This window comes from Brachionichthys hirsutus, chromosome 3 (genome assembly GCF_040956055.1).
Source record: "Brachionichthys hirsutus isolate HB-005 chromosome 3, CSIRO-AGI_Bhir_v1, whole genome shotgun sequence".
Lineage (NCBI taxonomy): Eukaryota > Metazoa > Chordata > Actinopteri > Lophiiformes > Brachionichthyidae > Brachionichthys > Brachionichthys hirsutus.
The window spans coordinates 5489577-5517552 of record NC_090899.1 but is presented as its reverse complement, the minus strand read 5'-3'; the positions used below and the strand labels follow the sequence as shown (position 1 = coordinate 5517552).

General features: G+C 47.4%; 1 protein-coding gene across 1 annotated transcript; it reads right to left on the bottom strand.

The window, feature by feature from the left end:
• Window positions 1–3: 3 nt before the first annotated feature.
• Window positions 4–27969, bottom strand: adamtsl4 (ADAMTS-like 4). The gene is made up of 17 exons (XM_068759191.1): window positions 27947–27969; window positions 26699–26762; window positions 23998–24575; window positions 22269–23016; window positions 11479–11581; window positions 5752–5891; window positions 5236–5440; window positions 4558–4751; window positions 3604–3757; window positions 2860–3117; window positions 2250–2379; window positions 1557–1761; window positions 1231–1404; window positions 965–1144; window positions 457–636; window positions 218–365; window positions 4–134 (listed from the first exon to the last, which is right to left on the bottom strand). Exons 1-17 carry the CDS (start codon window positions 27967–27969, stop codon window positions 4–6), a joined length of 3615 nt encoding a protein of 1204 aa, XP_068615292.1.
• Between the last annotated feature and the right edge of the window lie 7 nt (window positions 27970–27976).

Below are 27976 nucleotides of genomic sequence, written 5' to 3'. Positions count from 1 at the left end.
CGGTCAGTGCCTCTTAGCACGCTGAGCGTTCTGAGTGCACGAAGCACAGCAGGCAGTCTTGTAGTAGGAGTAGACACACAGCCTGGCCTGAACCACCATCACACAGTTGTGACGTTTGTCCCGGCAGTTTTCATCTGTGAACAGATTGAAGGTTGGTGGGGGAAAGGCGGGAATACACACGAACGAACTGGTCACACACACACACACACACACCAACCTGAGACTTGTGGACTGCAGGGTATTGTGTTGCAGATTTGCTCCTGTTCAGGTTTGATGCCCGCGTCACAACCATGGCTGTGCTTTTTGTCTGGTGTGAGACACCGTACCTCTCTCATTTGTAAGCCTTTTCCACACGAGCGTGAGCACTGAGAACAAAGACAGAGAGAGAGAGAGGGTAAACAACATGAATAACTTGCCATGACAAAGTCATTCTTGCTCATCTCTCCTCCCACTCACCGCGCTCCACTCTGTTGTGAACCACCGCGGCTGACAGTCTCCCATCTCACACTCTTGGACTGCGGCTGGTTTGTCCAGATGTCCACACTCACCGACTGGAACGACAGTCAAATCATTTCCCGTTCGCTGCACACAAATGATGTCCCGTCGCTGAGTCCCATTCCCACATTGGACATTGCACTGGAAGGAGAAAAAAAAAAGGCAAAAGTCCTTATGCCATTGAACTATTCAATATATCACTTTGATTTAAATACACATGAATAAAATAAGATGCAAGGTGCCTACATCAAGTATATAAGATAGGCTCATTAAAAATAAAGTCTGGATTCCTGCAGAGTCAGGAATATCTTATTGAACTTGTTGTTAGTGAACATTGCACTAAAGTCAAATGTGAAACCAGGGGAAAAAGAGAAACCTTTACACAATTTACTGTAAAACATGGACAACTTCCATCCTTCTAATTAATTTTTCTGAACTTCTCGATCCGTTTTCATCCCCTGCATCCTACCTGTGTCCATGGGCTGCTGTACCACGTGGCCGTTGGCACACACGGACCGCCGTTGCAGGCCTTCATCTCTGCTGGTTTTTCTCCAACACAGTCCCCTCCTCCTCCGCCCTCCCTGACCCCTCCTCGAGTCAGACACACCACCTCTCTTCTCTGCACTCCGGGGCCACACTGCGACGAACACTAAGGGACAAAGCGGAAGAGAATGTCCGAGAATTACAGCTGGGCGCCATGAGATCTCTCTGCCTCTGTGTTTGTGTGAAACTCACAGTGACGGACCAGTTGGTGAAATACCAGTTGGTTACACATGGCCCCATGTTGCACTCCTCGCTTCCTTGTGGGCGAGCCCTGGAGTTGCACTCCTGGTCGTTGATAATGCTGCCCTGATTGGTGACACAGCGCACACTCCTTGTCCTCCGCCCAAGTCCACAGTCCACTGAGCACTATGAGAGAGGATGGGAGAAAAACAAGAATAATACATAGATAAATGAATGTTTATGACCACCTCTTATTTATTTAGTTGTGCAAAAGTAAAACTTAAAAAATGTTGGCATAAATGCAGACCTATTAACCTACACGTTCCCCAGTGACCTACCGAGCCCCAGTCAGAGCTGACCTCCCAGCGGGAGCAGAGGCGGAGTTGACACGCCTGTGTGGACTCTGGTGGGGTGAGGCTGGCGCAGCGCTGTGGGTGGACCATGGTGGAACGGTTCCCAAAGCTCTGTCTGCACTGAAGTTGCCTCTGTTGCACCCCGGAGCCACAAGACACGCTGCACTCTGACCACGAGCTGGCCTCCCAGCTGAGAGGACCAGCGGGGCAACAAGAGAACAGATCAGACACACAGCAGCGATTTAATCAAGTCTGTATCTGAAAATTATTGCCAGAAAGTTAACAGAGCAGTGAAATAATATCGACTTGCTGACAGTAAAAATATTTTATTTAGGATTCTGGGTCTGGAGACAAGAATGAATGGGGTTTGGTGTTGTAAAACTTGATTTTGACAAATTACTGAAAACAAATTTGATTAATTATACACTGCCAGATTAGTACCGGTAATTTTTATTCTAAATAACATTTACAAGCTTGGAGAACAGACAAAAATTAAATTCGTTTTTTGCAGCGTGCTTTTAATTACAACAAATCATTTGGCTTCTGCAGGATTTCTTTTTCATCTACTAGAGAGCTTATTAGAACAGAATATTCATGCATGTTGCCCAGAACTGAATATAAACTCATATAATGTTTATATACTGTGTGTATCTTTAAGCTGACTACATGTTGTCTCACAATGGTGGGCAGGAGTGTGTGTTACAAGGCTCTTCCTCGGGTACAGGCTTGGCTGCGGAGTCACATTTCCTCTCCGGGACTTCCTCAGATGTATGGCGGTCTATGCACACGACAGTTCTGTACTGAGAACCTGCAGAGAGCGAATGAGAACGATCATCAGCTTCATGCTGTTGCACTTGCACCTACCAGCCAGATGGGGGGAGCATCACGTTAACCAAAGACAGTTAGCACGTTTTCTTTTTATGCAGTTGATTTGATCTCTCATTCATTCTCAACTGCTTAATCCGAAATCAGGGTCGCAGGATCTACTGGAGCCTATTTCAGCAATCTACGAGCGAGAGGCGGGGGGTACACCCTGGACAAGCCGCCAGTTCATTGCAGGGCCACACGTAGACAGACAATCATTAATGCACACACACTCACGCCTATGGACAATTTAGCATAACCGATTCGCCTAAATTGCATGTTTTTGGTGGTGGAAGGAAGCTGGATTTGAACCTGTGACCTTCTCGGTGTGCTTGCCACTGCGCCACAATGCTGCCCGCGTTTGATTTTTATTATTTTTAAGTTGCACATGTCCAAAAATCACCAGGGTTCATCACAATCTAACCTTTGCCACAGGAAACCGAGCATTCAGTGAGGTCCCCTCTGCTCCACACAAACGGTGGCAGAGTGTCCAGCGGCAGGTCAGTGCGGGGGGGGATCCGAACGTGCCGGTTTGGTGCAGCGCCTCGGAGACGCGACCTCCCAGACGCCCACCGGTCTGAGGAGGGAGATGCAAACACAGGGGAAGAGGAAGAGGGGAAAGAAGGGCTCGACACAGGAGGAGGAGCAGGAAGAGGATCTTCTGCTGACATGGTGAAAGGACCTAGAAGAAGATGGACAGAATGGACCGATGTGAATTTCTTTTTTTTTTAAGCGACAGGGGGGCAGGAGACATTATAAAGTGGAAGAAAAAAAAAGGTGATGCACAAATATTGAGAACATGAGGAAGGTGGTGAGTCAGACTGATGTCATAATGAGGTCAGGGTCTCATGTCAGCCCACATGATAGCCTCCCATCGACACAAACACACAAACACACACTTGTACTATAACTAGCAATAACCAAACCCATCCTCATCCATTAGCACTCCCATCATTTGCCAAGGACATGTTGCAGACGTGTTTCACTACGTAATTTGGAAAGAATGAATCTTGGGATCTCGGTTAAAGATTCTGTTCTGCTGCTGACAAGATTCAGACTTTGAGCTGCGCATGAGCGCCGAGGACCGAGTGCCTCTGTTGTGTGGAAGACGAAGAGCACAAGGATGACAAGTAGAAGAAGGAAAATCATAACGTTGAAGTGGTCGTACTGTGGAGAGGAGTCCTCCCTGGGTCCCGCTCCCTCAGCCTCTCTCTGGGTGTCTCCCTCTCTCTCTCAACAAGTTTCTCCCTCTCCACCTCTTTCTTCTCGGCGGGGACGTAAAACTCGTAGTCAATGCCTGGGTTCTCCTTGTGGAAAATAATCTGGAGAGCAGAACAGGGTGAAAACAGACAGGACTAGAGGTGAACAGTGGAAAATAACAGACATCACCTGGTTTCATGACTCCCACGATTCCCACATATAGGAATTTCTCAGCAGAACGTTTGCACAACGTTCACATCGAAAGTAGAACAAGCGGATAGATCGGAGCAAATTCAAAGCAGCCTGCAGGTAAATTAAAACCACGGCACAGCCATGCTATTTGCTCTGCGGCTCAGGGTTCATGTCACACTTTGCTGGTGCTTTGAGAACGAAGGTCTGAAGTTTATTTTTGTCCGACTTGGGACCAACCCTTTTGTGCCTTTTGGTCTTATTTAAAGATCACATTTAACACATAAGCCTAAGAGCTCAAGCTCTCTGGTCGACGGTGACTATTTTAACCCCCTCCTGTACTATAGCTACTGGACGCAAAGCTTATCTGAGCCTGAGATAAGGGTTGTTATTATAGAGCGATGGATAGTCTAATGGGGCTCACGCTTATCTTCTGTTCAGCTGTCCTTATCCCACCATAATGCTGAATAACACTGCTTATCGGTAGGATCTGCATGAAGAGCAGGGGAGTGTCCCCTCAGTGTACCTGATATAATGCAGTAGTACCTTGATATACGAGTATAATTATATCCTGGGCTGAGCTCGTAACTCAAAGCACTCGTATGTCGAGGTGTTACTGTATTCTGTTTATACAGATGTGTCTTTGTGTGCGTGTGAAATGCTTCCACACCAGTGTTCACCATTGCTTACAGGAATCATTTCAATCAATGTTTCCCTTTAATCCAGCGCTTACATATAGCTGTAGCTGTGTGGTGGTGGGCCCCGGGGCCCCGAGGGACTCGCCTCTCTCCTCCTCCTCCTCCTCCCCCTCCTGCAGAGGTCTCGGCCGTGCGTAGGTGAAGGTCGTCCCTCCTGCTTGGTAATCCCCCGGAGGGTCGACCGCCCATCGCCCGTTCACCACCGAAGCCCCGCTGCCACTCCTCATGGCTGCAGCAGTTGGTGGAGTTGTCAGAATGGCAGACGGGAGGAGACGAAGCAAGACTCGAGTCAAGTTTGGGGGGGGGGGGTTCTTCACAGTTTGACCCTGCTTAGTCTGCTGAGTGAATTCTTAGGAATCCCCCATGAGCTCAAACACACTCAAGCAGACAGACTTTTAGAATGCCGTTTTGTTACCAAACTGTGCTGGCAGAGCAAACACGCACACAAACACGCAAACACACACACACGTGCACATACACACCATTCATTGGTTTCCTCTGGACTTAAACAATACAGCCTTTATCTGGAGTCTGAGAGGCCACAAAATTTACAGCCTCAGTCTGAGCCAGAACACACAGATCTATCTGGGCCAAATCTCATTTCCAATTTGCAACTCCCTTGTCAGCATCTCAATTTATTGGAGCTACAAACGGTATTATTTAAGGTGTATTCGTGCCTGTACATGGTTTCGTTTGTGTGAGTTGGTCATTACCCAGGTAATTGGGGCTGGCGCTTCTCTCTGAGATGTTAATGAAAGTGGCTCCGGGAGGAATGTCCAGGATCTTGTGGTAACCAAGGGGAACGGTGGCATTTTGGAAGCTTCCCGTCACCTTCCTGCAGGAGGTGTCCCGCCCGCCGCACACGTGACATTTGTCAACCACCGAGCCAGAGCCCAGAATCCCGTCACAACCCTCCGTCTGGAAGAGGAACGGGGCAAAAAAGACATGAGCGACGGGTCAGACAATGACGAGACAAACGTGGGCTGGGGGGAAAGAGAAAGATGCGTGAGTAAAAGAGGTGACAGGGTTATGTCATCATTATTTATGAAACGTATCTGCTGCCCAGATTCCTGTCCTACCAAGAATCCCAGAGTATGGTACTAAAAATACATGGAGACTCTGACTCTTCCAGGTTCTGGACTTTGTCAAGCCCCGACTAGGCCAGAGGGACTGGGGCTCACTTACTTGAAGCTAAATACTCACACACATGCGCTTTCAGATGCACTCACCAGACATTGTCCTTCTACACACACGTCATTTGTGCTGACGTTAAAGCAGGGGGTCCCGTCTCGGACGCGTTCGGCCTGGCGAACGTAGAACCGATAGCCGGCAGGTCTGCAGGTCAGCTCGCATTGCTTGTCCGCACCGACTGCAACAAGCAGAGGATACAGGGATTATTGCACAATGTATAAGTTTGTCTGAAGTGTGCGCGGTTGTGAGATCTCCTGTTTCACTGCTGCGTTGCTCGTCCGCCTGGCGAAGAGAAGACCCAGCTGGGCGATGAACATCTTTCCATGTGGCCAGGAAACCAAAGCCAGGCCATATGACCTCTGACTCTCAGGCTGAGTTCACGCACTGCTGCACCTTCCCAAGAGATGCATATCCCAAAGAGAGGCATCAACAAATGCTTGAGGACAGCTTGATTTATTAGAAGAATCTATCAGGCGCACACGAGCAGTGAGAGACGTGCACTTTGTAAGCAAGAAAACATAAGGGAGGAATCAGAAAAAGAGAACAGAGTTTCAAGGTAAAAGAGGAGACTAAATTAGGGCGCAAAGATGAGAAGAGAATACAGATGATTTCATAAGGTGATCGGGGTGGGGCTCAAGCAGCAAATGTGCACAATGGGATAGGTAGTGGCTTTTAGATGATGATGATGTGTTGGTAGGAGTAGTTTTTTAATTTTGGACAGAACCAGGTTACCTGGATTCCTCTTTCTAAGCGTCTGTAATGGAAATTATGTTAGGATAACCTCCAGTTTAAAAATGAAAGACAATACAGGTGTTGATTAGCGCTAGAAGAGGAGCAGAAGAGCAGAGGCCAGCATCAAATGCAATGAGGCTACTTCTTGGATAAAGACTGTAAGAAAGATGCTATTTAAGTTGACCCAGTTAATTGCAACTGCTCCAAAATCTAAACATGACAAAGGGACGGGTGGGACGGAGCCCATGCCATATCCCTCTCCTTACATCGATCACAGCAGGGGACAACAAAGGATTTATGATTAAGACATGTGAGAAGGTCGTTTGCCTCTCTCTTTGATGGGAGAGATTGAGGTTGCTGCAGGTTTCTCCCACTGGGAGGTCAGGGGTTAAAAAGGCCAAATTATGTGCTTCTAAAATTATGACTGCTGCAGTTTACATTTTTCTTACCAAGTAATGGCAGTCATGCACTAGAATAAAATGTACAGTATTTTAATTTGCCAAAAGTTTGTTCAATATCTTTTACGTTGTAATAAAATTTGGTTCTGATTTTAAATTAATCCAGCTTAATCTTCAACACTGGAGAGGGACACCCCCCCCACTCCAATAACTCAGCACCAGTACGTAACCCAAAGCCCCTGCCATCGTCAGAGTCAAGAGGGTCGCAGGAGATACCCGAGCACAAAGACTAAAGGTCAAATACCAGACCTGTGGTTTCAGCTCAGGTGTCTCAGAGAGAATCCTAAAGGTATGCAGGAAAGTCAAAGGACGTGCACAAACACACACATATTTTAAATACTACTTCATTGAAGGACAAGAACTACGGCGCTTCACACAAGTACAGCAAACCTCAGGATAGTTTTCAGTGTTTCAAAAGACTAATGAGGAGACGAAAGCTCCAAGGAGGTCTGAAGATGTTCCCCAGTCAGTGTGAACCAAGCATTGTTTTCATGACAACTAGAGCACTGTGGCCTTCCTTCAGTGGATTTCAAAAATAAATCAACACAAGTGAGGAGATTCACATTGCGAGTCCGAAGTGAAACACTGTCTTGGACGGAGACAACATGCATGTTTTTGATTCACAGCCAGACGAGCTGCACCTTATAAATACTTGCAATCGGACCGCAGCAGTAAATAATATTATTTCATCCTGTTGGGAGTCTTTGGTCTGATCTTGCCCGACCAAATATGTTAAGGGCACTAAGGAGTGTATTTTATCCCACTCAAGCGGCTAGAACTGGTCAGGAATTCATACACTTGAGATGACTGATCCAGGCCAGGTATACGGTAATATGTCCTTCAGTACTAACAAATATCCATGCTTTTTACAGTATGTCCTCAACATAAGTGAGACAATCTATTAAACAGAAAGATGAGCTGAATGAAGGGACGGTGTCTCACTGTCTCTCATTGAAATCATATATAAGATATATATAATAAGGCCAAACCTTCCTTTCTGAAGAAGCTTCTGTTGAGATGCCACCAAACATTTATAACTCTGCTATAACAGCATTGCTTTCATCAATTGCTTTTATTGATTTAACAAACGAGACTAGCACATGAAGGGAATCCTGTTAGTTCCACATAGCTTCAGCACAACGATGCATTTGAAAGCGCGGGCCGATGACCAGGACTGCCGTAAGCACGAGTCGCACTTGGCCACTGCTCCACTTATTTAGTTCCATTCTTTTGCAACTGCTTGATAATCGCAAGCAGACAGCTGTTCAGTACATATTTAGGGAGAATCAAAAGGAGAGGACAATGTTATCGTTATCTGTATTTCCACCAAGTCTTATCGTTTCGAGATTAGAATGGAAGACAGAGACAGAAAAGAAACTGCGAGCTAAAAGTGGGAGTTCTGTTGCTTCTCCTCCTCTACCTGTCCTTGAGTCACATTCAAGCCCTCTCCAACTCCTAATCATCTTAAATATTTCTATTTTCAGCCGCTATCTTTCATATCTCTCTCTCTCTCCACCTCATCACGTCAGTCTCTGGCCTCTCTTTTTCTCCTCCACTGTCTCTCTCTCTCCCCCTCTCTGAGCTCAGTGTTCAGACGGTGGAATATATGTTGTCTAAACATACTTCCCCCACTATCTATCCGTCTAAACAAATGAACAGGGGGAGAGAAAGGGGGACAGGAAGAGAGGAGGATGGGTGCACACAGGCAGGGGATGACGCCTGAAAGAAGGGGACATTAACGTAAAACAACACGTGCACGTGCAGCGCTTACACAAATAGAGAGGCGCTGCTATCAGGAGCTGAGCGTGTGCAGGGAAACTCCTATTGAAATGACTCAGGTCTGTGATTTCTGTGGTTTACAGCCATAATGGCAGCTTTACTGCCTGAGCATCCAGTTCCAAACCGTAGGCCGCGACACTTTGCAGTGCATATGTAACAGGAATGTCACTAATGAAAAGAAAGCACGTGTTTAGCGGCAACTGCTGACTGCACGGTTTAACATAAATAATAAGGGGAACACCAGAGGTCCCAAACAAATGGGTGCAGCTGGACACGTGTGACTAATACACCATTCAAAGTCAAACACTCCTCGTTGCAACCGGTCTGTCGATGGGAAGCGAGATATGAAGGTTTGGGCTATAGCCAATGGGACTGCACTGGAGTAAACAGACCGACACTGGTTTACGTAGCAAAGTGCAAAAGGATCCTCCCCAGCACAGATCGAGTGGGTCTGACCCAGCTGACTTTAATACTGAAGTACTGTAGCCCCATCCGTCGCACCACAGCCACCAACAAAAACCCGCAGCGCTTCTCGTGACAAAGTACAGGCTCTCTAATACTAGAAAAACCCCGTTTCCCTGGGAAGCGCAGCAGATTTAAGAGCAGCTCGGCTCAGGATAAATACAGAGACGGGGATGGTGCATGAAAGGAAAGCCCCTCTGAGTTTATGCAGACAGTTAGACTCCTGCTGACACCCCGGCAAGGAATCCTGGTGCAGATGCAAAGCACGCAAGATCTAGATATGCCCTTAAAACATGGCTGCTCTGACAGCTGCAAAACATACCAGAACAGGTTTGAAGGTGCGCGCCCTCCCTTATGGAAGCCATCGAGCAGGGCAGGGAATCTAACAGCAAAGCACCCCCAAGCTTCTAAATAAGTTAGATGATTCATTTACTTTCTAAACACTCATCCTCTGCAGGATCACAGAGAGAAGGTTAGCTCATCCGGGCTGAGAGGTAACCTGAGTTCACCCAGGAGACTTCATTGGTTTATGAAAGGGATAACATAGGCAGGCAGGCATTCACCATTTACACTCATTTATATATACAGGCAATTAATACTGTCTGCTAGAATAAATACTGCAAGGCAAATTAATCTACTATCAAAGGCTACGCTACTTTGCAGCTGCCTCTTAAACTCAGTATAAAGTAATGAGGGTGCTTTTTCGCTAAATGTTGAAAAGGGTGACTTTAGTAAGAATACTTGATCGTAGGTTTAAATATTTCCTCGGTCACAAATGTGACTTTCTGGTACAGACAAAAAGGGCCGTAAAGTTAAAGCAATCAGCTGATTGATGCTAAAATGCCCCCGTAGGGCAGAATTGGGTCTTTTCTCTGTGGGGTTGTCACTATGATCAAACCTTTAAGTAAGGTGAGATAGTTCCTGATATAAATCGAGAATGACGCAACAACTTCCCTTTAATTCAATCGAGCCTTATCCAAATTCAAATTTGGCCTTAAATTATGAGGCAGAGTTCTCCCTATTGAAATGAATATTTGATTGAGTTTTACGTGGATCAACATCAAATTGAACAGACAGATTAAAAAAAATTAATAAATCAGGACCCTTGTGCAATTCTCCGAGAAATTAAAGACAACTTAAATATATTGATGGTCACAATGTTCTGTCCTTTTATCTGAGGCTGCACCAACATTCAATGGAATCTGTCCCATGCAGCTAAAGCCCCCGCCTCCCATCAGGCCTCATTTAAAGTCTCTTCCATCAGTTTTACATCATCCTGTTTACAATTAAACCATTTTACTATCTTACAAACAGACAGACAGGCACTGAAGGAAACACAACCGCCCTGCAGGAAGTGATTTTTGTCCTGCATTGTTTTCTTAATGTCTTTTTTGACTTATGACACTGATGATTTGGTGTCTGTGCTTTGTTTTACGGGCTGGTTTGCTGGATCTACAACCGTCAGAGAGGGTGTGTTAAGAAACTAGTCAGTTGATACTGTGGCGCATATAAAAGGCACACGCATCATCCACGGAGACATCATCCACACAACATATCCACACCTGCCAATAAGCTCCCAAGACTCCAAACACACAGCTGCTGGGATGCATATCAGTACCTCAAATAACAAATGCTGTTGATGTCATCTCACAGCTGCGTTTCCTCCGCTCTGTCCTCTTTCCACTTGCTCCCCAAATCCCCATGTTTGTGATATTTTCGACATGGAATTCCTGACATATCTGTTGAGTGATTTTTCTCTCGTCCTCTTCTTCCCACCAGCACCAGGAAAACAAAGACAAACATACCCCCACAGCGCTGAACTATTGTACACGTACACAAGAGTAACCAGACACACACACACACGCACGCACACCAGCCATGTCGTCTTCCTTTGTTTCCAGCGGGTATGAGACCAAACACTCGCATCCCATCACCTCTCAAACCCGTCTCTGTTTCTTTATCTCACTCAGTAGGAATCCGTCTCCTTCGTCAGAGCTGGGAGGAGAAACTTGGCAGGAGAGGTAGGGAGACGTTGGACAAATGGGAGGAAAAAGAGAGGCGGGAGAGCATTTTGTGCAGAGAATAAACGCAGTTTGAGTTCCAGTCATTCTCCTTTCCCCTCGACTCTTGCCGAACTCGAACGAAACACGAACTGCTGGCCTGCTCCGATGAAAAGAAGGATTGTGGTTGGGCGGGCACATGGAGCATTTAACCCCCACAAGCACACATTTTATTGGTTCTTCTTCACCCCACCTTTAAACATTTAACTCTTCTTTTTATCACATTGGAGCAGTGTGTGGCTGAACCCTGGACTACTGTTCGCTCGGTCCTCACCCTCAGTGAAAGGCTCCCAGTCGTAGAGACGACCCATGAACTCCTGGGCGTTGAAGGCTGCACATTGCTCTGCTCTGGACTCCAAAGCACCTCCTTCACACACCTGCAGGGCCGAAACACAGAAAGAGAGGGAGCAAATGCTTAGAATGCAGCAGTTACAGTTGTCACTCGCCCAGTCCCTCAAGAAGAGAGGGTGGAGCAACTCGATGTGAGTAAACGGCAAGGAAAAACAGCAACACAGGCGGGGGGGGGGGGGGGGGGGGGGTCATTGAGATCATGGAGGAAAGGGCAAACCCTGCCTGAACATACACACACAAACACACACACACATATAGTCGTCATGGTGCTTCTGGCAGTCAGCGGGTGTATTAAAACCATATGGAAATAATATGGAAGCTGCTGCTCACTGGCGCTTTCTGTGCCATAACCGCAGAATGCGAACGACTCTCGTGTGTGTGTGTGTGTGTGTGTGTGAACACATGGCCAGCTTGTGCTTGTGTTAGCAGAGCTCTTATGCAAGATTACAATGGAAAGAGTCTTATCATGGATGAATTTAAACAGCTGAAGCATTGGGCAGACGCTGCTGATTTATACAGAATCGACTACGACCCACTGGGCTTCGGCTCAGTCGTCCCCTAATCACACACACACACACACCCACACACACAACTCAGATCTCCATCGGCTTCGCTGTCTTCATGCCTTTCAGCCAATTCTTTGTCTGATTTGTTCCTCTTTGTTCCCCCCCCCCCCCTTCCCCTTCCAAATCCCTCTTCACTTTCACAGCTGTCACAAACAGCTGGAATGATCCGTGTCGCTCATCTGGGCCGGACAAGAACAAGGGTGAAGTCACACGCAAATAGATCAGCACTTCCCAACGCGAAACAAGCCGTGGTGACGAGACCGCTTGAGTCAAAGTGTGTGTGGTCTTCAAGTCACAAGACGCTCATAAGGATCAGACGTCGTTTCTGATCGGGCGAAGTGTGAAACCAGCTCATGAAACTTTATGCGGTAAGCTTCGCCACAGTTTCACAGAGTTATTTCTGTTATTCTTGGGCGACATTTTAAAGCCCAAAGAGTGTGCGACCTACATCCGTCCGCCTGATACGTGAGCGTACGTGCGGGCTTGAAGGTCAGTTCGCATATATGCCATCTGATGTTGTCAAGAAACCGTGTAAATCTGCCTGGACGCGTGTGTGAAATGTGGTTGTAAATGGTTGTAAATATTTTTGCTGGACATAAACATTTTGGTCCCCAGTTTAAACTGGAAAGATTTCATGCATTTGTTCACGTGTGGCTGCGAGACCATAAACATTGAGAGGAAAGCATCGCTCAAACAAACACTCAAACCAGGAATTGGGTGTGTGAGTGTAGATATGAGATGCTCGCACACACCCCACGGGAAAAAAAAAAAAGCTTCCAATAAAGCACAAAACAATGAAGAGAGAGTGGAAAGAAAAGTTGAGTATGTGCATTCAGGCATTGGTAATTGTTTAACCGCTACAGGGCGAATAGATTCTCATCCATAAAACAGTTTAGGGTGTGTAAAAACAGAGGGAGGCTAATGGACTGAATGGAGGAAGGAGGGAGGGGAGGTAAACGCAAAGGAGGGAAGACGTGCTCACTGGGGTTTCATGGTTCAGCAGGAGAATTTGTGTTGTTGTAAGAACTGGTATACTATGGCGTCCCCCCCATTTGTTACGAGTGTAAGGTCAGGGGTTGTCCCCGTAACCCCGAAAAGACCGGAGGGGTGGAGTGAAGGGAGGGTTGGGGGGGGCGGCGGTAGAGTGGCAGTTATTGATTGAACCAAGGTGTGGAGAGAAAAGAGAATGATGGCTCTTACAGATGCAAAGTTAGTGGGGGATGGGGGGGTTAGTGTGAAGGAAAGAAAAGCCTTTGAATCACTTAGCAACTTTCAAATCACTCTAAATGGGCTGTCATTAGGCCTCCATAACGATGGAATACTTCTATAAACCTAAAGTATTTTCTGGATCTGGTTCATGATGATAAGCAGCCGTTCCAACTTTCTGGCCTTTTCCATTTGTTATTCTTTCAGACACATGCAGGAAATGAGGGCTGAAGAGGCCTCCGATGTGCGATGATGACAACGGGCTGAAATCACAGCAGAAACATTGCAATAATAAAATTTGCAATTTAAACACAAGATTGTATTTCAGACGTTTCATAGATAAGGCTGGATATAAAATCATAACACAGTTATACAATTATATTAAGAGTTTGTTTTTGGTTTGCTTGTTTGAAAAAAGCTGTGACCTGATTTTGCTGTTTGTTTGTTTGTTTGTTTGCTAACGGAACAATGGACGGAAATAATATTTTGGCAGTGATCCAGCTCATCATCATTTTTTAAAGGATTCTGTACCGTTGTGGGAATCTTTGTTTCTGATGCTGTGGATGACGCCTACCACACAATAAAATGTTACAAAGTTTAAAAGCACGTCAAACTAGAAAAGCACTGAGAGCGCAAACCTCCGCCAAGCAGCTCATTCCCCCCGTAACTGGATTCACACCGTCCACATGGTGATCTGGATCACCATCAAAAGGGTCTAAATTGTTCTTGGTATCTTTATACACCAAAAGTCAACGTGAATAATGATTTTGGAGTTCTATTCTAGACCTGGTGATCCAGAATGTTTAAATTTATAGGGTGTTTTCCAGATTTACAATCAAATTGGATCTCATATCTGCCAGTAAGAATCATGGCCAAAATTAATAAACCCAAGAAGGATAAAAACAGGATTTCTCTACTGATTCGCATAGCAACAAGGTGAATGAGTGAAATGTGGCTGGCAGCAGAGATGCAGCTGCAGAAAGAAGGACAATAAAATGTTTCTGAACAGAAGCTGTGAAAGTTGTGTGTGTGTTTGTTTGTTTTACAAGTGGTGAGGAAAGAGGAGGTTTCTGCTCAATAAAGGAAGACGTCACGGCGAAGGGAAAACACTGCCGCAGGGCTGAATGCCTTGTTCTGTGCACAAACACACAGAAATTCCACACGCATATAAACACACACTCGTCAAGAGCCTGATCAAACACAACATTCACGCAAGACAAACTACCGCACAGACCCAGACGAGCCTAATGAGCTTTAAGGGGGACCGGATTATGGAGAAAGGGGACCCTTTCATCGCGTGTGTGTTTCCTTAGGGAAAGCCCGATGGACACGTCATCCTCCAAGTTCCACGCAAGTCTGCGCCTGCAAAGCTGGACGCCGCTCCACAATAACACAAACAGGTTAAGGCTGGCCGCTCATTCCACAGGCGCTACTGCAGCATTACACAGACAGAGCCGCTGACCGCTGGCCCCGTGGTGTATACACGCACACACAAATCCATCACGGGTTCACATAAATGTGTGTATCTTTTCCTCAACGATTAGCTAATCTCATGAAGGAGGACATGTGTCCTCGTTTCCCCCGGGACACCACCCACTTCCAGGCCTTGACCCCTCGGGGCAAGCCATTTATCCTGACTCTAGAGGAAACACATTCATCAATAACAGGCAGCATCTGAAGGTGCGTGAGCATCGCTGCGAAAGGTTTCATTTCTGCAAGTCTGTGTCAGGCGAAATCTGAGTTTCAGTCTGAAAATAGCTGAGCGGTTAAATTCAAAGAACTAAGAAGAGATGCTCGGAAAAGAGAAGAAAGAAAAGAAGAAGAAGAAAAAAGCACGGTAGCCACAGGATCGATAAATCAAACGAACGCTTGGCAATGAAGACGACACTCTTTCCACGTTCTGCTTCCCATAGAAGCTCTACAGATTCACATCACAATTCCTTCAACCGCCGGGAACACTGCGGCGTGTTAACTTCTGATTTATCACGCATTTTTGTAACAAGAGAGAAGGGCAGGACCAACGGCCAAAGTCTGCACTGAACTTTGTAAAGGAATCGTTCCTGTTTACCATAATGCTTATTATTATGGCTGGAAGATTCTGAAATGTGTTCTCCAATTGTGAAATTCTTGCCTACAGAATTGTGACTGTCTGCTAATTTTAATAATTGCAGAAATCACGTGTTTGGTGCTCGGACTGCCAACTTTTAGAGGAGCTTCTGCTTAGTCATGCCCCTCTTTTTATTTTGCTCTAAAATCTGTAGCTTTGCTAAATATAAGCAAGCCATGGCAAAATCAAATCTGAGTGTTCAAACTGGAATTATGCAGAAACAAATGAAGGCTCAAAACCATTCCAACTTTGCAGCCAGTTACCTTAGCTTAGCCTAGAAATGCGAGTTTAAATAAAGTGCTTTTACAGATTGGCAGATCCCGATCAGGCAGACGACATCACAATTTACAAAATGAGTAAGAAAAGGCAGCAAGGAGTGAAAATGGAAAGGAAAGAAGGATTTGAGGGGGACTCATATAGCGCTCGGGAGCTGATAGAAACAGACTTTAAAAAGCCGACACACCTGGGTTTTGCAGAGACGCCGGTAAACTCCTTGTTAAAGCAGAGTTAAACAGCTTGTCGGAATGAGTTGATGCAGTTTGCTCGTGCGCGTGAGTCCAATAAATCAACACATCTAGGCATGTTTGCTGTCTCGTGAAAACAGCACCCAAAAAATACCAGAGTCGGCATGCAGTTATTAGAGCTGAGGATTGTGGCTGCATGCTGATTATCATAATGATGTTACAGTGACTGTCGCTGCAGCAGCCTCCCATCAATGCATTGGGTGGATTGCATTAGTGCTAAAACCCTAAATCAATTAGTGGATAGACAAAAAAATAATGTTGATTTAAATACATGCATTAAAACCATTCCGTGGTTGCATTCTCTGAGCATTTACTCCTTCTCTGCCACAAAAGGAGAACACAAACAGAAGATTTTTGCATGGTGAAAACAAGCTGAACTCGCTGCAGCCTGAGGAAACACAATTGAAGTCAGATGCCGCAGAGCGAAAGCAGCCTTTTAGACAAAAAAATGGATGATGCACGGAGCTACTTCAATGACTTGGTGAGTCATGAAGCGCAGCAGCCAGCGTCTTCAGGCCGTGTTCAGCAATCATGTCCTCTGGAAACCTTTCTGGAGTCTTTGTCAGCCTTTGCAGGAATGTTCTGCCTCGCATTGTCGCATGCTTTTCCAGCATGTTCATTTGCAGTGCGTTTCCTAAATGCAGCACAATGTGTTGTCGTATTTACGAGGAAACCAACCATCCACCCATTATCTGTTACTGCTTATCCCATGTGCATGGTCAGGGGGGAGAGGGGTGTTGGAATCCCAGCGATGGGGTACACCCTGACAACACAGTCTATTGCTCTCTGCACGTCAACTGAAAGCAATTCAGATGAGCGTAATGTTCATTTTCACCTCATCGGGGATGTTTCTGTTCAATGGCAGCGAGATGTTTGAGATGCGATCACAAGCACATCAGAGGCTCCAGCAGGAGTCGATCAGCTCCCACTGATTAACACGACAGATGAAGAGAGACGTTGGAGCCGCTTCAGAGTCTTATTATCTGTCTGTTTATAATATATATAAAGTCAAAGTCAACATAAATAAAGTCAAACAGCAAAACATTACAAATGATGATCATTTCCTGTACTTCGTGGCACACATGCTGCTGCGATAAGACACCAGTCAGGAGTCTTATCCTGAAAAGTAGTGTGACGACTGGTCGTGATTTTTGTTCAACGTTTACCTGCAGAAGGATAAAAAAGGAGCTATGGCGAGAGAACCGTGGACGTTTTGGTGGACGCTCTGGAGGCCTGGTGGGGGAGAAGCGTCCGCTTTAAGCCGTTTTGTCTCTTGCTTTTTCTTCATGCAGCCTCTTCTCACATTCCACCTTTCCTCCCCTCTCCCTCCGACAGAAAAGCCTCCTTTTGTTTCACTCTCTCTCTCCCTCTCTCGCTCACACTCTCTCTGACACTAACGCTTTTTCCAGGAATCTTTCTCTTCCACTGACACAAACTTCCTCTTTTCACTGCAGAATATTTCCCACTCTTTTTGTTGCTGCTGCCATCCCTCCCTTTAATCTTCTCCTCCGCAACCAGGACTCTCCACATCCCTCCATCCCTTCATCCTCTCCCTTTGCCCCCCCCCCCCCCCCCCCCCCCACTGTGTTCAGATGTGCTAAAAAGAGTACTGTTTTCCACTACCACTTCACTGTGTAACTTCCTTTATGCTCTCTCTCTCTCACACACACTTCTCCTTTAGCCCCTTTCATTTCCTCTGTCCCTTTTTTGGTTCCTGCTTCAGCACAACAGAAACACACACACACACACACACACACACAACTTGTGATTGGCATCAGGAGAGGCGTGTTATGACAAACATACCTAATAGGATGTATAATACATAATAGGATGTGTCACACTCAGTCTGGCTCAGTCCCTCAATCACAAGCACCCACCCACACACACACACACACACACACACACACACGCAGAAGGAAGCAACATTTATCATTCTTACTTGCATATTAGATAGTAGATCAGCCGTTTCCAATGACCTAATGACACAAGAACCGTTTCAATAACTCAATACTACAGATTTAAGTTTGTTTTCTGCATTCAACACAAAATATTACTTTCAATGACCGATGTGGTCAAAAATAGTTCAACTCCCTGAACAGCATTCCTCGTGAAAGCACACACTTTATCAGTGGAGCCCCAAAGTTTTATATTTTATGGCCTAAATTCACATAAAAGCTCCCTGCCAAACACCAGCGCCTGCGCCACGCCTGATCCGCAGCCACAGGAAACGCCAACCCCCTAAATAAAAGTCCATTCAACCTTCTGGAACTACCATGACCAGCAAAAAGCAACAAAAAAGCATGCAACTTAGGTCCAGGTCATGATTGAAAATTAGAAATAGGTCTCAATTAACTTACCCGGTTAAATAGAGATAAAATAAAATAAAACAACAACATCCATCCATCCATTTTCTTCCGCTTATCCGGGGCCGGGTCGCGGGGGCAGCAGCCTAAGCAGGGAAACCCAGACTTCCCTCTCCCCGGCCACTTCTTCTAGCTCTTCCGGGGGGATCCCGAGGCGTTCCCAGGCCAGCCGAGAGACATAGTCTCTCCAGCGTGTCCTGGGTCTTCCCCGTGGTCTCCTCCCGGTGGGACGTGCCCTGAACACCTCACCAGGGAGGCGTTCAGGAGGCATCCTGAATAGATGTCCGAGCCACCTCATCTGGCCCCTCTCAACGCGGAGGAGCAGCGGCTCTACTCCGAGCTCCTCCCGGATGACCGAGCTTCTCACCCTATCTCTAAGGGAGAGCCCAGCCACCCTACGGAGGAAGCTCATTTCAGCCGCTTGTACCCGGGATCTCGTTCTTTCGGTCACTACCCAAAGCTCGTGACCATAGGTGAGGGTAGGAACGAAGATCGACCGGTAAATCGAGAGCTTCGCCTTTCGGCTCAGCTCTCTCTTCACCATGACGGATCTGTGCAGAGTCCGCATCACTGCAGACGCTGCACCGATCCGTCTGTCGATCTCTCGCTCCATTCTTCCCTCACTCGTGAACATGACCCCGAGGTACTTGAACTCCTCCACTTGGGGCAGGATCGCCTCCCCGACCTGGAGGGTGCACTCCACCCTTTTCCGACTGAGAACCATGGCCTCGGATTTGGAGGTGCTGATTCTCATCCCGGCCGCTTCACATGCAGCTGCGAACCGATCCAGTGAGAGCTGGAGGGCACGGCCTGATGAAGCCAACAGGATCACATCGTCTGCAAACAGCAGCGATCCAATCCTGAGGTCACCAAACCGAACCCCCTCAACGCCCTGGCTGCACCTAGAAATTCTGTCCATAAAAGTTAGGAACAGAATCGGTGACAAAGGGCAGCCCTGGCGGAGTCCAACCCGCACTGGAAATAGGTCCGACTTATTGCCAGCAATGCGGACCAAGCTCTGGCACCGGTCATATAGGGAGCGGACACCCCGTATGAGGGGGTCCGACACCCCATACTCCCGGAGCACCCCCCACAGGACTCCCCGAGGGACACGGTCGAATGCCTTCTCCAAATCCACAAAACACATGTGGACTGGTTGGGCAAACTCCCATGCACCCTCAAGGACCCTGCCGAGGGTGTAGAGCTGGTCCACAGTTCCACGGCCAGGACGAAAACCACATTGCTCCTCCTGAATCTGAGGTTCGACTATCCGGCGGACCCTCCTCTCCAGTACCCCTGAATAGACCTTACCAGGGAGGCTGAGGAGTGTGATCCCTCTGTAGTTGGAACACACCCTCCGGTCCCCCTTCTTATAAAGAGGGACCACCACCCCGGTCTGCCAATCCAGAGGCACTGCCCCCGATATCCATGCAATGTTGCAGAGTCGTGTCAACCATGACAGCCCTACAACATCCAGAGCCTTAAGGGACTCCGGGCGGATCTCATCCACCCCCCTGCTTCCTCACTGGAAGGCATGTCGGTGGGATTGAGGAGGTCTTCAAAGTAGTCCCTCCACCGATCTACGACGTCTCGAGTCGAGGTCAACAACAGAAGAGACTTTATTACACTCAAAACCACCTGGAGGAGACGCAGACGTGTCAGGATGCTGCTGTAGGGGAAGGCGATACAAAAACTGGAACTTGTTGAGGCCAATGGATCAGCAGAATGTCTCGAGGAGGAAGAATGAATCATAAACTGAAACAGCAGCCTGCATACGTTGATGCATGAGGGTGAGTTAGAGATGGGGATGGGGCTGCTTTAATCCCTCAGGCACTAGAAACCTCTCGAGCGTGTAGACGGGAAGATGGATCCCATCAAGAATCAGGAAATCCTAGAAGTCTGTCCCGCCGTCTGTGAGGACGCTCGGTCATAACTGGACATTCCATAAGGACAACAATCTTTAGCAGATCTCAAAGTCCACCAGGGATTAGTTTTAGATCCTGGATCATTCTAAAGTCGACGTTACAGTCGCCTGACTGGAATCCCAAAAGAAATCTCTGGTGGGATTTCAGGAAGGCAGCTGCAGCACATAAGTTCTGGACGACTACAGAACTGGAGGCTTTTGTCCACAAGGAATGGGCTAAGATTCCTCAGGAACCCTGAGATAAGCTGCCGTTTGTTTATTGATCACATCTGCAGAAGGTCGTAGCAGCAAATGGGTCTCGATGAAATACAAATAATGCTTTTCATTAAGAGGTCGAATGGTTTGGATGGCAGCAGACAGTAAACGAATAATTCTGTGTTATGCAAGCCAGGAAAAATTCACCCGTGCTTCATGAAAACATGAACAGATGAACGCCTGCAGGAGTGAACGAAGTGGAGGAGTGAACTAAAGCCGAGGCTAATGTTGGGTAGAAATGTAACCCCATGAGTCAGGCTCAGCCATCACAGGACCGCTATTAGCACTGCTGGCACACACAGAGAAAGTCGTCTGCCAGCGACTAAATCTGTTTTTACTGGGGACTACCACACCAGCCGGGCGGAGACAGAGAGAGAAAAAGAAAGGGGGATGAAAGAGGGCAAGAGGGGCTGCCAAATGATCTAAAGAGAGAACAGTCAAGGGGCCACGAGTGGCAACCTGGCCCCAAATTAAAGTGGCTACTTCCACTGCTGTTCAATCCATAAGTGGTGTGTGTGTGTGTGTGTGTGTGTGAGTGTTAACTTGAGTCTTATCCTCTAACCTCTTAGACCCCCACTCAGACCTGCTAAAAGTTCCCGGCCGGCATCAATAACCCAATCGCACGTCACTCCGAGTATTTTTGTCCCCATGATCAAATCTCAAAATGGACTATGGATCAGTTTCCTCCCGTTTATTTCATTTGTCTGTCCCTACATCGATCACACGCCACAGCTCGCACACGCACGGATGATCGATCTTCAAGAAACCCGAGCAAGAGTGGCCAATTTTTTATAAATCGCATAATGTTGATGTTAGTGTGTGTCGAAGCGACAAGTAAAGAGCATGAAGCCAGAGGACGGGGTCAAAAGGACCATAATCTGGTAGCAACCGTCTGGATCTACTCACCAACCAGAAGACGATCGAGGATCAATGCACAGCCCGACTTTGATTATGGATAGCAACCAAAGAGAATCTTTTGTAAAAGGGTTTTAATGCAGGAAGCCATTGATCACGTTCACGGACGTAAAGATTATCGCAATTAAATGTTTATGTCGGTTAGAGTGTCTGAAAGTTAAACTTAAATCTGTGACCTCTCTCTGATTGATTGATTACTATACAGCTTATTAACAATACACCCACAAGGACATTATGAATACAATCTGACTACTAAAAACGAGCTGTAGTTGTAATTATTTTTGTATCACAGTTATTCTCGATATGAAGTGTGACATTTCCATCTCAGTGAAATGGACTGACGGTTTCTGTTGTGTGTGTTGGGTCGAGTCCGTCCCCGCCGACAAACCAGAACTCTCACGCTGCGCTGCACTGAGAGGTGAGGCGGCCACACACACACACACACACACACACACACATTTCTGACTTAATGCATATACTTAATATACTTAATGCCGCCACTTGCATGGTTTTACAACTGGGGAGTGTTTTCTGGTTGTGACCCAGAATACAAGAACGGCTCGGCGTGACAGAGGCGCTAGCGGAAACGTTCCATCCGACTGATCATGGACAATTGGCTTGTGTTTGGCTCTGGGGAATGATCTACCGATCAAACGAACTCCGCTGACCTTCAGCGCCTCAGTTTGCCGCCACCTGATGCCCTTCAGCATACGGCGCGCATAGAAATCAAGCATGGCCGCAGGCTGCGAACACGTGGGCTGAACGAAGCAGCTGGCGTGAAAGTGAATTACTGGCAATTATTAAAAGACCTGTAAAGTAAGTGGAAACATTCCTGAGTGAATGAGAATCTTACCTGTGAGAAGCACCTGCGGTTCTCCTTCTCCTGCCCAGAGCATCTGTGGAGCTCAGGAGCTGCTCTCCCTCCATCCCGGCCTGATTCCACTCCCAACTGTGGGACGTGGGGGTGCTGTAGCGGGTAAACGTTGCCGACCGGCGGGACCTGGGGGCTGACACGAGGGTGCAGCTCTCTGTTGATGCTGTAGTGGTGGACGGGAGTGGAAAAAGGTGAGGCCGCAGCAGGGGCGTTTGGGCGGGACAGAGGAGGGACAGGAGGCGGCGGCGCGGTGACGGAGCGCCAGGCAAACCGATGGCGGTTCGGTAGGAGGGACGACGATGAGGAGCGTGAGAAGGGATGATGGGGCGGGAGCCTTGCTCTGCCGTGCTCTGCACTGGTTTGTGAGTGTCGGTCAACGTGGGGGTGGGGGTGTCCACTGGTGGTGGTGGTGGTGGTGGTGGTGGTGGTGGTGGTGGTGGGGGTCAACTCTTCAGCGGGAGGCGCATCAGTTCTCTCAACCTCCACCTCTTCACTCCTCCCAGCCTCCCCGTCTTCTTCATGACTGCCTACCTCCTCTTCCTCTGTCCTGTCTGCCACTGTGTCTTCGTCTTCGTCTTCGTCTTCGTCTTCGTCTTCAGCGAGGGCTAGCCCGGCGGCCGGCGTTGCGGCCTCGGTTCCGTTGGCGGTGTGGCGGGCCTGCCGGTTTGGACGATGCAGAGGCAGAGAGAACGGAACCCTGCCATACCCAAACTGACCCGGACGGATGCTGGAAGGCCTTCAAGAAGAGAAGAAGAAGATGAACGAAAGAACGATGAGATATTTCAGGCTGAAAGATTTACAGATGTACAAAATAATCAAATGCAGCTCATGTCAACATATTTAAGTACAACCATCATGCAGCCAGCAGACAGGAATGCAATGCCAATGTAAAGCCGCAGATACCAGAGGCATCGATGGGCCTGACTCCAATACTCCAAACATCATAACTGACTCTCGCTGCTGCATAAACACCGTCAGCCCTTTAACTAATGACAAAGTGGACGAAGCGTAAGCACGGACTCAAATGGCACTCTGAAGAATCGGCATTTCTTCTGTGATGAAGCTACAAATCTTTGTCTTTTTTTTTTTTTTATTCATTCTAAACAATCCTCTGTTGCTACAAACAATTCCTGCATGCTGAAGTCATTTTCCTGGAAGACCATCTTGGAAATGGTTTGAATCCGTGTTTCTGTTGATGTGAAACGTTTGATTATTATTATAACTAAATCAAATGATTCATTGAAAGCCCTGATCACAGCCTTCACTTGCATCATCAATAGTTCTGAGATCTGATGATGATAAACTGACTGATGAGGTTTCTGAGCGTGCTCTCTGGTAGACGACCCACACAATAGATGATCAAAATAATTCAACAGCAGATGACGGAACCGAGCCGAACCCCGAGATCCAGTCTGTAGCCGCTGTGCAGCTCTAGATCAAATCTCACCATCACAAACGTTTCTCCTGAGGAACAGCGGATATCCAGATTGTTCCAGATATTCCCATTTCTCAAGCACTTCTAATCCATCTGACTCTGAAAAAAAGGACGTCTGGACATAATCTCTTCTTCCTTGGGACATCATGAGATATTATGGAACACTCCAGAAAAGCTACTGATGAGAGTTGTTTTCTAAACTACATAACGAGCTGCTGCGACCTTTAGCGTGAATGGAGAGAGTTTGCGTTCCAATTGTCCAATAGCACTCACCTCCGAGCAGGCAAACCCTCCCGATTGGTGACCGACCTTCTGCTCCCGCCTCCACCAGCCCTTAGTACTGCTGGATTGGTTGGCCTCCTTATGATCCTCGTTGGTTGGTTGTAGCTGCGGGAAGGAACGTGGTAGGGAGGCCGGTAAACAGGCGCATGGTCTTGATTGGACGGGGAGAATTCTGGCTGGTAAAAAGATGAGGAGGGATTGGATTGTCTCGGTACAGGAGCTCCTCCTCCTCCTCCGGTGTTGCGATATAGCGGCAACCCTGGGTTGGGATTGGTGGGGATGGAAGGGGCGTGGTAAGAAGAGTGTTGCCCAGAGAAACGGGGAGGGTAGTAGGAGCGTACAGGTGAGATGAGAGGACCCCCGATGCCACTGGGGAAATATCCTCCCCAGTTAGGTGGAGAGTGGGAGAGGGCAGGAGCGTGTGGAGGTGGAGGCGGCAAACACGCCCGGGTCCTTTGTGAGACGCCCACGCCACAGGTCTGAGAGCATTCAGACCACTCCCCCCAGACAGACCACGACCCCTCCGCAGGCTCCACCTCAAACACCTGTCGGGAGCGTCGGCCCGCCACCTGTCAAACACACAGAGCATCGCTCCGATTACAAATTCAGCTTCTGATTTCTGATGCAGCTTTGTCGTCCAACCGACGGCCCAAAATCTAAAAGCTTTGCTAGATTTGAAAACTCCGAACATTCAGTAAGTTCCTAGTTTAACCACGGAATGCTGTCAATCTACAAAACAATTTGTCGACTGATGAATCCAGTTCTCGGCTAGTTTGTTGTCATTACTTGGAGTCTGCCTGAGCTTTTCGTGGCATCATTCATCGGATCATGAGGTCATCGATCTGTATTCATGAAATCCAGAAATCGCTGAGGCCATACCTGCAACTTTATGGACTTTTATTGAAAAATTAAATGTTAGTCTCTTCATAAACAAGACAGCTTTTTCACTTCATGTCTAAGAGTCGAATGTCTGGATTTTTGTTGCATTTTGTTTTTGCAAAAAACTTTAATTCAAAAGTCATTTATTGGGAAAATATTTATTCTTTTACATTTTATACAAGGATTTTTTTTTAAGCTGCTCAAATATAGCATTCAACTGAACTACAGCGGACATTAACCCTGATACTGCTGTAACAAAAAACAACAAAACACAACTGCATGGCTTTGCAACATCTTGAAGAACATCACTTTGCAAAAAAACATTGCAAAATCAAGAAAAGGACATATTCCACACAATCGACGAGCTGCAGTCTCGTGAATTTCCTTCCTCTGGGGCCAAAATATAAGTCCTGAACTTTTCACTCGCACAGTCCCCCCGCCAGCAGCTTAGAAGCAGATGGACAAATTCATGCGAGTCTGTTCTGAATGTGCCGGAGAAATTACAGGTTGGGGCCCTGACCTGGCTGTGCATGTGAGAGTGCACGTATGTGGGTGCCAGGTCAGGCTTCGATGCCTTCCTTTGTGGATTGTAGATAAATGTTCTTCCACTCAATCCGTATCTGAAGCATTCGCTGTCTGTCAGAACGGCAAACATGAGAGCTGAATAAGAGTTTCCATTTAAAAAGGAACCAAAACACACATCTGTGCTCCGCTTCACCGCTCACTCTTGCTGAGTGTGTAAACATGTATTTGCACAGGCAGGCAATATCCAACTAGTGATTCTTAGAGAGAAAGCATGTGTCTATGCACGTGCGCTGTACCTGCAGACTAAAAGAGTTCCCGCATCTGTCTAAGATAAAATGACAGGAGGGTGGGAAAATAAAGAAGTAGAAAAGGATGAGAGAGACAGAGAGATGGGGGGGGGGGGGGGGGTAATCAGACAAACCTAATGACTGTGTGTGTGTGTGTGTGTGTGTGTGTGTGTGTGTGTGGAGGGGAGGTATGGTCTGTAGTAATGAGTGACATCAAACACACAGCTGCCACATAACTGGGACCATTAAGGAGCTCGGTGCAGTGACCCAGCAGCTACTGGTTAAACTCCTGCGACACCGTATCACCAGGTCCGAACCAGAACTGCCCCCCCACCCCCCCCCCTCGTTACCTCCGCCAAAGCTTACGTGGGTTGTGTGATTGCTGCCGTTTGTCCGTCCGTCCGATAGCAAGATAACTCGAAAAGCTCTGGATGGATCTTGATGAGATTTTCAGGAAATGTTGGGAATGCTACCAGGAACAGACGATTACGTTTGAGCTAATAGTGAGCAGGACGTTGGCTTTCAGGACATTTCTTTTTATCTTCAAACAGCTGCCTGCTGCAGCTGAAAACCTTATTTTGGCATCGGTGAAACAAGACGTTAAAGTTGAGGACAGGACAAATGAACAGAGAGCTGTCGCCGAACGGAGCAGACGATTCAGATTCTCCAGAGGAGCCTCCATTATCACATCCTTTTGGGTTTTATCACCATCTATATAAAACTGCATTCTGATCCTGAATCTGATATGAGCCTTTATCTGTTTGAAATAGTGAAATTAAGTGGCTGTCTCCCCCCCCCCCCCCCCCCAAAAAAAGGGTGTTGTGGTTTGGACTGTGCCCCCGTTGGGACGGGAGGAACAGTTGCAGCATCCCGTGAGTCTTTCACAGTAAATAGCGTCACGTCAGGTTAGTTTTATAGGAAAAATATAAATCGTTTGTCCTCCAGTTTCATTTCTCGACAGCGATGCTGCTGTCAGTGACGCCAATGAGCCGACGACTCACCTTCCTCTTGGCGGCCTTGGTCACGGAGGTCGCGACCACGACAAGCGCCCACAGCACATAGAGCCTGAAAGAAAGAACAGATGAACGGGACTTTAAATATCAGTCGGATGAATGCGCCTTTTGTGAAGGAACCAGCTCCGTGACCTAAATGCTGCATCGCTTTAAGGTGAGCAAAGTCACACAGGCTGCCATTATTCCTTGTCCATTACTCACAGACCTTCTCGGAGCTTTTAACACTTTGAGTGAACGCCCTATCAGATGTTCCAGTGACCTAACCTTAAAATAATGGCACGTTCTTTCCACTACAGGTGGAGAGTTCACCTTGAAACATCTCCACCAACGTGGGGAAGCTTCTCTATATAGGACCACACATATCGTAGGGATGTGGTTTTCACACACACACACTCAGGCTCATTCAGTCGCCACATCCAAATCGACTTTCCCACCCCCAGTGAGGTATATTTTATTTCGGGTTCCAGTCCTTAAATTTGATTTGACAGCACTTCAGGAGAGGTTGTGTGAGATAAACACACTTTATTTGAGCAGGAGAGAGACGTGTGTGCGTCTCTCTCCACGCCGACAGCAGGACACAGCGAGCTGCATGAAGCTGTCAGAACAAGTGCTTTGGAATCAAGTGGAATATCCTCCACGCGATCTGCCAACAAAATGGTCTGAACATGAGACTAAACGACTTTTCTCGGGTTGGACATTCCAGGACTGGCCATGGAGAAGCAGAAACACCACCGCAGCCACCAGTCCGTCCGCGGGCGGCGGGCCACATGGAGTGGGAGTAATTGGTGCCTCTTCCCCGCAGTGTGGTTCACCGCCGTGGTCTGTGGAAGCTTCCCCACAGCAGACTCCAAAGCGCAGACAAAGGTCCCGCACAACAGAGCTGCTGAGGCCGAAGTAACGACCCCCCCTACCGGGGTCCACGTTTCCCTGGACGCCACTGTGGCGCATTGGAGAGAAAAGAGAGAGAGAGAGAGAGAGAGACATCCGTCCTGTGGAGGAACTCGAACTGAACATAAATAACTGCCTTCGGGTACATTCCTGTCACAGATCCTTCGCAGCGCGCAGCGCGCCGCGCGCAATAAGAAGAAGCGTCGTGCGTAAAAGCCACAACGTCGCCACCAAACATTAAAAAAAAAAAAAAAAAAAAAAAAGTTTCGACCACAGTCATCATGATCACACACATGATGCGCCCGCTCAGAGTGGGATGCGATCCAGCAGCAGGTTGTAAAGTTTTACCTGAGAAGTAAACTGAGCCGCATGCTCCTC

What these genes read in the sequence shown, in the direction of transcription:
- adamtsl4 (XM_068759191.1), bottom strand. Translation starts at nt 27,969, where the DNA reads ATGCGGCTCAGTTTACTTCTCAG. An exon ending in ACAGCAGCCCATGGACACAG is followed by an intron (nt 637 to 964) that starts GTAGGATGCAGG and finishes TTCTCCTTCCAG; the next exon opens with TGCAATGTCCAATGTGGGAA. An exon ending in TCACAACAGAGTGGAGCGCG is followed by an intron (nt 366 to 456) that starts GTGAGTGGGAGG and finishes CTTTGTTCTCAG; the next exon opens with TGCTCACGCTCGTGTGGAAA.